The sequence below is a fragment of the Ammodytes marinus genome (genome assembly GCF_949987685.1).
Source record: "Ammodytes marinus genome assembly, chromosome: 4".
Taxonomy (NCBI): Eukaryota; Metazoa; Chordata; class Actinopteri; order Uranoscopiformes; family Ammodytidae; genus Ammodytes; species Ammodytes marinus.
This window is the reverse complement of record NC_137233.1, coordinates 33919380-33930068: the sequence shown is the minus strand read 5'-3', so window position 1 is coordinate 33930068 and position 10689 is coordinate 33919380. Positions and strand designations below refer to the sequence as shown.

The 10689-nt window shown below is 38.9% G+C and overlaps 1 protein-coding gene across 1 annotated transcript in view; it reads left to right on the top strand.

Annotated features, from left to right (window-relative positions):
• chl1b (cell adhesion molecule L1-like b) overlaps positions 1–10689 on the top strand; it is a 53769-nt gene that overhangs the window by 223 nt on the left and 42857 nt on the right. The window contains exons 2-7 of the mRNA XM_080026780.1: positions 2736–2844; positions 5094–5284; positions 5954–6076; positions 6941–7111; positions 8088–8199; positions 8379–8560. Coding sequence (XP_079882906.1) covers positions 2736–2844; positions 5094–5284; positions 5954–6076; positions 6941–7111; positions 8088–8199; positions 8379–8560 — 888 coding nt within the window. The remainder of the gene's footprint in view (positions 1–2735; positions 2845–5093; positions 5285–5953; positions 6077–6940; positions 7112–8087; positions 8200–8378; positions 8561–10689) is intronic.

The window sequence follows — 10689 nt, the reverse complement described above, 5'->3', positions numbered from 1 at the left end:
CTAATTTGGACGAACCGACCCTTTAAATAATTGCTTGTACACCGGAAAACATTGTAGACTGGTTCAACTTAAAAAATACGTAACTTCCCTCACTGCCTTTGATATGAGTTAAGCCAACTACAATAATTAGTTCCCTCAGGTCACCTATTGTGAAAAGGTGAATTCAATTCACTGAGCTTAAGAAAAACAAGTTAACACACTTAACATTACTTTTAATACATGTACTTTATACCTATTAAAAGACAAGAGTTTCAAATAAGCAACACGTCATTATGCCTCAGCTACATTTAGACATGATGGATGCTTAACTGTACTTTTTAAATATATCATAAGCTACTTCAAGGCAGATTATTTAAACAAGGAGTGGTAATGTATAAGGAGTGTGACGATTGTTTATGTTCCTCTCCAGATAACTTGTCCCTGGTTTAACTTCAAGTGTTGAATAATTCAGAGGTGAATAAATCACAGCATAGAAGAACTGTTACAATCACCACACGTTCTGTGAATGGAATATATTTACAGCTTGTATCTCGTTTGAATCGGGTTCCATGTTTTCTTTTGTGCCTGCCCGCATCTCAGTCTATCCCAGTTTCCTTGGAAACACATATCAAACCTCTCCGCCTAAATTATTCAGAAGTATCTCTTTAGGGCTTAAGAACGCTTCAAACAGGTTTTCTAAAAGAGGCTGATGATGTCATAAAAAATCTTTCTAATTCAGTCTTCTGTTTTGCATTAACTAATGTGTGCTTAAAAGGGTTTACATCTGAGAATGCTTCTGACATGAAGGGACTATTCCCAAAACGCTGACTCTTTTTTTCTTTTGTTTACCCCCCCCCCGGCTGCCATGGATTGTGTAGTTATAGGTCATGTAAACAGTAAGTTGTCTGTGCCATCCTGTAGCTAGTGTGTTGGTGACATCTTGGGGCTTTCTTCTCTTGACCTGCTGTTAGGCGCAGCAGCAGCAGCTTTACTTCCTTCTATCCCTGTGTTCCAGATCACATACTTTTTCTTTTTACTACACTACATACTAAAGGACAGAAGAGTTTAAGGGCCACGGGAGAGAAAATATTATAGAAAAAGAACATTGTTTTTTCATTATGTCGAGAAATGTTAGGAATAAAGACGAATACTCCAAAATGCTATTGGAGTTAGTGGGGCATTTATGTATTTTCAGTATACTATTGACGTGCATGTATTGGGACATCCTAAATCTTTTTCTGGCATACTAAATAGTGTGGAAGTATGGGGATTGGAACGAAGGGTATGTGTCAGATCTAAATCTCATGTATCATGGATCCACAACACTCAGTGGGGTTTTACCTTCTAGGATTCTTGGCCATTTCCTCATTGTCTTTCACACCCATGTTGTGTTCTCACACCCATGTTGTGTTCTCTTACCCATGTTAACCCATGTCAGAGCGTTGTGCCAAAACAAAACCATTGTAACAAAATAACCGATTCATTTTAATGGCCAACCATCAACTCAATATGACAAAAAGACAACATCAATATACATGTTCTAATTTTTGGGATTCTATTCAACAATGCATTTAGAGACATACATTAAGAAACATTATAGTAAAGTGGTCCCCAATCCACTAGGGGTCAAGACCCCAAATGGTCACAAGATGATGAAATGGATGACAAAATAAATATATTTTGATGTTGGACAAATTGATTGTTATTATGAAATACTGGACACTAGAGGGGTGTACTACGAAGCGAGATTAAGGGCTGAGCGAGGTCTGTTGAGTCTAAAGCGGTCTAAAGCCAGAGTTTTCAGTTACACGAAAGGTGGCTCTCTTTTTACCTGGCTAGATCACCGTGGTAACAGAGGCTGCACGGCTAACCTGCTCTGACCAGAATTTAAGCTCTCAGAGTGTGAGCTTAAATTCGGCTCTTAGAGCGCTGCCCTTTAAGGAAACTACACCTTTGGAAATCCCGTGCACCTGACAATATTGTCTGAGTGATACATTCTCACTGAGGAAACTCGTTAAATCAGTAAACTTATTGATCAGTATGTTAATAAACTGAACAAAGCCGTGACATTAGGCTTACAGCAGAGTGAACTTTCACTTCGCGCTGCGGCTTTTTGCCACATGCAATCAGTTAGTGATGCAAAAAATATAAAATAGCCTAGACCTACTGTATGCAGCGCCACTCTATGCTCTCACCTCAAATGATTTCATCCTGTGATCTACACACACTGGCTCTTAATGAAACGTTCTATAAATTCACAGGTTGCATAATTATTTCACTGTGGGCTTCTTTCTTTTCATCAGTAGCGTAGGACGTTTACCATTATGAAAGGTAGTATACCCCTTAGGTCTTAGAATCCTTTAAATCAAAAGTTATTTTTAGTGTACCTTCCATGAGGTATGCTGACAGCTAGATAGCTAAGTAGGTAACACCACTGAATTTGGTGTGAGAACCCAGGTTTTGATGCTAGGTCAGGGCTTGGCAACACGCTTAATGCTAAATGCCTACTTCCAGTTCTAAGTTGCATTAGATAAAAGTGTCTGCTTAATCATAGGTCATTTATATCCTCGCTAAGGCTTATAACTTGCGATTAGGGGCCACAAGTACACATTGTGTTGTTTGAAGGGGTCATGAGCCAAAGAGGTTGGGAACCACTGTCTTAGCATCACGTTGAATATGAAATACCTTTGAATAAAACTCTATATATGGCCTGTTGTATTCTGACATACTCCCATGTTTGTTTGTGTGTTGGCCAGTTGAGCAGCAGCCCTCCATCACAGCTCAGTCGCCCAGCTCACTCATCGCCTTCCCGTTTGACGAGAGCTTCCCCCTGACGTGTGAAGCCAAAGGGAATCCCCAGCCAGAGTGAGTAGAGAGCATGCATCGCTTCAGATGGGAGGAGAAAGCTACTTAATCAGAATAAGCTGTGCATGTAAACATAGTCAATGGCTCTCATTTACTAACAGTGTGTATGCACATATATCAAATCGGTGATTTATCAATGTTTTCGTACCTGAACTTCTTCGTATTCTGAGAAAAAATGTAGAACTTCCTTAGACCATGCGTACGCACAAATTATACACGTTTGCCTGTCTTAGAAAATGTAAATACACACTTTTTAACTCAATGCATAGCATATTAAAACCAAACCACATGCATTTAAAAAAGTCTATTTTTTTAATTGTTCATTTAATTTTGCATTGGCCAAATATATTGAATAACCATCAAAGCTATGTGATGTCAACTTCATAAATTATTGTATTACTATTTCTCATAATTAAAATATTCGATAAAAGCTGAGTTCCCAGTCTAATATTATAAAAATGTCCACATTAAAATAAAAACAGTTATGTTTTTTTTTATTGTTTGCATTGCTATTTTCTTTCAATTAAAATGTTAGTGTACTCATTTCATTATGGTTGTTCATTCTGAAAATAAAAAATAAAATAATTTTAGGATAATGAAAAAAATGACTTTTAAGTGACAGTCCTCATCACTTTCTCCCTCATGTTTTGGCAAAATGCCACTGATGGACGTTTGTCTAATGAGTCCAGTCACTCTTTCCTATTGGACTGAAAGAGCATGTGGCCTCTGTCCTCCACTGGCTAAATTTTTTCGCTTTGATATCAAATAATTAATTTTTCACCTGAGGCACGTATATCAGATCTGACAACGTCTAATGTTTACCACCTCCGTTATTATAAAATCTGTAGGTACGCATTTGTCGTAAACCCGACGGTGATATTGCAGACTCAGTTTTTTTTTGCGGCAAGTAAGAACATTTTCACGCACCTATAAGTAAATGAGGTCCAATGTGATTATGGCTTACTCCGACTATGACCTTAGTCTGATTAAGGTGAGTAGAAACTGTTGTTGACATAGCCATGTCTTAGTCGGACGATGATCTTAACCAGGTTAATATCAGAGTGTTTTTGTGCATGTAAACGTGGTCATTGGTGGCAAACTGTTGTTGCTGCACGTTGGTCATTAGTGTATGTCATGCGTACTTCAGTTAAGACAATATTCCAAATAAGGTGTTTACATGTTCAGCAGCTACGGGGGTATTCCTGTTTACATGTCAATCAGCATATTCTGAATATTCTGTGGTAGAAACGTCATGATGTCTGACGTCAGCAAAACACATTCCGGTAAAACTTCTCGTCCTATCCAAGGAAAATGAACATTCTTTATGTCATTATCGTTGTCCTGCATTGTTTTGTTGCTTGTTAATACACTCTAGTTTAACAACCATAAACCAGGGCATGGGTCGGAAACTGCAGCAAATGCCGATTTATTCCGATTAAGGTGTATACATGCCACAATAAAGTGATTAAGATAGGAATACTCCAGCTGCCTTATGGCTGATTATGGCTTACTCTGAATATGAGCTTATACTGATTACGGGGAGTAGAAACTGCTACATGGTGATGTCTTAGTCGGACTATGATCTTAACGGGTTAATATTGGAGTATTGCTGTGCATGTAAACGTGGTCATTGATGGCAAACTGTTGGACATGTGGAGTATACCGATTTGAGTCACATTATTGAGGCATGTAAACACCTCTATCACACTAAATATTCCCACTGGAATTTACGCTGCATTTTTGTGCATTTTCTGCAGTTTGCGGCCCATGCCCTGGTTTATGGCTGTTGAACTAGCGTGTGTAAACCATAGTGTAAAGCTCCTTACAACAAGAGGTGTTTTGGCTGACAAAACAATGTAAGGCAACTATAATGACATGAAGAGAGTTCATTTTCCTTGGAGGGGTGGGAATAATTGCTGGAAAAGTAGGAAATACGTCATAATGCTACTATCAAGTCGCTGGTTTATTCAGAATATGCTGGTTGACATGTACTGTACACGGGAATATTCCCACAGCTGCTGCGCATGTGAACACCTTATTTTTAGAATATTGTCTTAACCTTGTCTTAATATTGTCTTAACCAGTATGGACTGGAGTATGGGCCTCAATCAGAATATGCTCTGCATGTCAACGTGGTCACTGTTGAATATGGCCGCTTTGGTTTGCAACTTTGGGAACACAATGAGCAAGGTGCGGTTCTGAACAAGCTGAACAATTTGACATTTCAATACTGGCTTCCCTTTATGTAGGTTCAGGTGGACGAAGAATGGCCAGGAAATAGACCCCAGTCTGGACCCTCGGCTGATGAAAGAGGAGCATTCTGGGACCTTTGTGATACCCAATAATGAGAACCTCACTGAGTACCAGGGAACCTATCGCTGTTATGCCTCAAACAAACTGGGCACCGCCATATCCAAGGAGATTGAGTTCATTGTGCCCCGTGAGTAACATAGGCTACATCTGTGTGTGTGTGTGTGTGTGTGTGTGTGTGTGTACTTGTGTGGGGTGCTCTGTTACAGTGCTTTCAAAGTGATTCAGGGGCTAGCAGTCCAGTGTAATAGCTGCACCTCTACCATTGTGAGCTTTTGATTGTATTGGATGTGGCAGAAAGTCATTGAGGCTCCTGGGCTGAGCCCCGCCCCCCCCTCAGCATCTCGTCTATAACAGCTTCCTATTGGAAGAACAGCATCAAACCTGATCTGGCCATCTTACATCTTTTTTCACTGCGCTACATTTTTCATTTTGTTTCCAAGGCACACTCAGTACGTATACATTCTCAAAAAAATCCACTCCAAAAGGGGGGGACTTCTTTGACTAGATTTGGCTAGGCTTCAAGCACTCAGCGGTGGTGACAAGCCACACAAACAACAGTAGCAGTGATGTCTGTTTTGTTTCTGCAAGCCAAAGAACCGGCAGAAAAAAAAACGTCCCATTGAATTGAATCTATTGAGTGCACATCAGACACATCAGAAAACACATGCGGTGTCCCACTAAATTGAAGTAGGTTATTACTGACATCTTCTGGAAAAAAACAGAACTGCAGTATTGTATTCATTCATATCTGACTTTAATTACTCACTGTATGTCCTGTCTGTTTGTTTTTATCTAGATGTTCCAAAGTTTCCTAAAGAGACACTGGATCCTGTTGTGGTGGAGGAAGGCCAGGCCTTTGTCTTAGAATGTAACCCACCCCCAGGAATACCTCCACTGCAGATCTACTGGATGACCATCAGTGAGTCAGACCCATTATTTGTTAAATAGGGTATCTCACAATACATATCTTATACACGTTTTAGTTATATCTGAAGGTGGGTCGGCAAACTTACAAACGTGTGCCGTGCAGATAAACACACAGAACTTAATTGCTAATTGTATTTGGAATTCCAAGTATTTCCAGTGGTACTTATGTAAATGTAGCCAACGTTACAGCTATTTCAAATACTTCCACAAGCCATTTTGATCGGGAAACCCATGGTGTACAGAAAGATGCCTTTTATTTTATTGCGACACTTTGTATGAATAATATTAATCTGAAAAGTAACTTAAAAATGAGTTAAGGAGTGGAAGTATAAAGTGAAATTACATTAAAATATGCAATGTACTGTACATTGTACTCAAGTACAGTACATGAGTAAATGTCCTTAATTACAATCAACCACTGATTGAGGACCTGTTCAAATAGCAGTTAGTTTATCAGATGAACAGTTATCAGGATGGCTCATGGCTAATGGCTATAATGTATTATGACCCACTCTACTGTATTCAAGGCAAGGCAAGGCAAGGCAAGTTTATTTGTAGAGCACATTTCAGACACAGGGCCACTCAAGGTGCTTTACAGGAGCAAGAGTAAAATACATCAAGTACAGAGTACACATTAGAAAAGTGAATGAAAAGCATGAATAGAAATAAAAGATTTAAATAAAAGAAATAAAACATTTAAATAAAAATAAAAATGACATGTTAAAAGGGAAACAGAAAAGTCTTCAGACTTGATTTAAAAGAGCTGAGTGTTGCAGTCTTCTGGGAGTTTGTTCCAGATAGTGGGTGCATAATTCAATCAACATCTACATGTGTTCCTCCCTCTTGTTGTGCTCAGACCTTCAGCACATAGAGCAGGATGAGAGAGTGTCTATGGGCTCCAATGGAAACCTTTACTTCTCCCATGCCGAGGAGAAGGACAGCCGGAGGGACTACTGCTGCTTCGCCGCCTTCCCGAGGATACGCACCATCGTTCAGAAAACCGCCATGTCCGTCATCGTCAAGCCAAGTACGTGTCGCTCACACATCATTTTTCTTGGGTGCAGTTTTTTTCATCTTTTCAATCCAGCATAATGCAAACTTTCCACCGGACATTTCCTATAGCCGTTCATTGATATCCATCCTCACTGTTTATTGTCTGATCATGCTGCCTTTGCTTTACTCTATGTATATATATATTTGACTATCATTATATTGCTGCTCTGTACTCCATTGTATACTGCATTTTTATTCTTTTAATTATCAGTTTTTCCCTCATCAGTATTTGATCTTGTTTCTGTCTTGTTGTTTTTAAAAAGCCTCCTGTGGACAGGTGTTGAAATCTAGCATTTATGCTAATACACTGAAAACAATGCATCTGGTTCGTCCAATGATATTGTCATGTCCATGTCAAATTAAAATCTACTACTACTGCAACACTTTAAAATATGCATGCTCTCCTGTTCATGTGCCTTTATGTCGTGATTTTGATTTCAGTGATGTCTGTCCTGGTTTTTTTCCACACTGTCCTCCTTATTCATTGTTTTTCTTTTGTGTTTTTTTTCTTTCTCATACACCTCCATTTCAGAAATCAGTGGCATGAGTCCTGAGGCTGGTAAGTCTTAGGTTGCTAGACTTAAACACCCTTGTGCTGTGCTTCATCTATAAACACCTGTGTGTACAAGGCATACCTGTATATCGTTAGCCTCATAGCATAATTGCCTAAATCATATTTACTCTACTCTTCTTTTACTCAACATCTACTCTATTCTACATCTACTTTATTGCCTAATAGCATAATTGCCTAAGTCATATTTTAAGGGTTATAGAGTAGGGTAAAGTAGATGTAAAGTAAAGGTAGAGTAGAGTAAGTATGATTTAGGCAATTATTCTATGAGGCTAACGATATGTTTATCAAACATATTCTTGTTGCTTTTGTGAAACTGCATTATTTATTTGTCTGATCTCTATTTGACCATCCCGATTCTCTGCTGTACTTCCTTTAGCTAATGCGATCCTGAAGAGAAGACCCTCTCTTCTGACGCCCTCTAGTGCCAACTCAAAGACACAGCTGGTCAAAGGAGACGACTTGAAATTGGAGTGTATTGCTGAGGGCTTGTAAGTAACACTGCCTTTTTTATATTTTAAAACCAAGTTTTTATTTTTATTTTGAATGATTATGTAAAAGAGATTTTCCTGTGTAAGATTAGAGTTAACCTCTTAGTGTCACTGTTTTTTTGTCTGACATATTTATGGCAATATTTAACTCATTTTCTTTTCACCCATTTTTCTGTCAGTCCAACTCCACAGGTTGAGTGGGTGAAGGTGAGCCATCAACTTCCAATCAAAGCCAAACTGGAGAATCATGGGAAATTGCTGATTGTGCCAAGAGCTGATGAGGAAGACAGTGGGACGTACATGTGCAAGGCGAAAAACGCATACGGAGAAGTGGTCCATTACTTCACAGTGACAATAGAAGGTAACTGCAGCGTGCTGTTAACACTGGTCTCATCACATCTGACTGATTTGAAATCATTCAATAGTTTCCATTTGAATAACAGGCTGATTGGTCATGCTTTTGAAATCAGAGTTACTTGATCTAATGAAAACTAGTTGATTGTGGATTGTCCTGTATAAGCAGAAAGTACTCTGATCCTTAAACTTAAAGACCTACTTCACCAGTGGGAATATGAAGGTGTATTGCACTCTGAGATCCTCTGTAGTATAAATGTGCAAACATTTTAGAAATTGGTTCATCCTAGCCTGAGAAAAGGCAGAACGATTGTTTTATGGTCTCACTGTCTAACCCTACATTTTCCCATGTGTAACATCACACATGGGAAAATGTAGGGTTAGGATTAACAGGACAGCTGGGCCAAGGGAAGACCTGAGGGAAGAAAAACCTCATTCATTATATTATAATAGCAATTATATAATGCTAGAACGCCGGTTCTGTATGGGTGAAGTATTCCTTTAAGTCAAAACAAAAATAACAGTAGTATTATCAGCTAAATGAATGAAAACCTTTATTTATACAAACTTGAAAGGCATTGAGGTTCCCCTCATTTACAACGCCGACGAGCACACAACAAACACAACAGCAACAACAGAGTGACATAGAATAAAACAGAGAAACACAAAATCCTAGCAAGATAAAAAGATCAAAAGAAATAAAGAATTACAATAAAAGAGCTTAAAAAATGAATTCAGTTAAAACAAATGCAGTGGTGATGGTGAAAATTAGAAATCATAGATTTAAAAGAACAAAAAGTGGGGAGAATGGTCATTTTGAAGTTGCTCTGAAGGGCATTCCAAGAGGTGGGGGCACTATAGCTAAAGGCAGTTGTTCCCAGCTTAGAATGAGCTCTAGGAACCTTTAAGAGCAGCAGCTCACTGGATCGGGTACTATAAGACTGAGAGTTCCAGTCGAGCATAGCTGATAAATAGGGTGGCTGTTTACCAATTAAGGATTTAAAAATAAATAAGAACCACGTCTCAATGACAGGGATGGCCAGCCGACTTTTTCATACAGGGAGCAGTGATGAGTTTTAAAGGAATCACCTGTAATGAATCTAAGGGCTGAATGGTACACTGAGTCAAGGGGTTTTAGGGCAGTAGCAGAGGCATGTCTATAAACTATATCTCCATAATCCAGCACTGATAAAAACACTGCTTCGATTACCCTTTTCCTGCAAATTTTTGGGAAATATACTTAAAGACAAAATTGCTCGTCCTACATGCATATCTCCCCTCTGACTAATACATTTTACAAATGATATCAGATGATCATGAATACTGAATCAAAATGAGAGCAGCATTTTACTCTTCTTTTTACATCTCTTATGGTAAGAGGTCAAGAGTATTTCCTTCAAGGTGGAAGTATTAAGTAGCATAATGTTTAAATAGTCAAGTAAAGTAAGTAACCTAAATTCAATTTTGCACAAGTACAGTCCTTGAATAAATGGGATTTCTCTATTATGAAATGTTCTGGACATTCCACCCCTCGCTATGCTCTGTGCCATGCTGTATTATCTCTTCCATTATAGAGGTACTGGATATGTGCAAATAATATTTTATTTAATTTTTATATTTTTTTGGAATTTTTCATGCTTTATTGATAGTTTGAAGAGACAGAGGTGAAATGGGGCAGAGAGGGGAGTGACATGCAGAGAACGACCGCGGGTGGGAATCGAACCCGGGTCTGCTGCTGGGCCCGGCCCGGGGGGGGACGCCCTTCCAACTGAGCTAAGGGTGCCCCCTGTGCAAATACATTCTTATGAACCAAATTCAAATGTATGACGGGAGCTTACATATTGTCTACTGTGTGCTTGTGGTGATTCCTGACCATTCAGCGTCTGTCTGTCAAGGATAGACCTTTGAATGTAGCATCTATTGTAGCAGGATCCTTGTACTGAATAACATACAGTACATTGCTTAACTGTTCCTTCACTCTCTTAAAGGTGAAGTAAGTGATTTATTTATGTTAATATAAGTGTTAAATCACTCTTTAGTCATACAGTGATCACTTACATAGTGTGAGTGTTTCATAAAGCCGATCTCTCAGTCACTTGCTATGCATGTAATCGGCAAATAAACTTTTCGGGGATC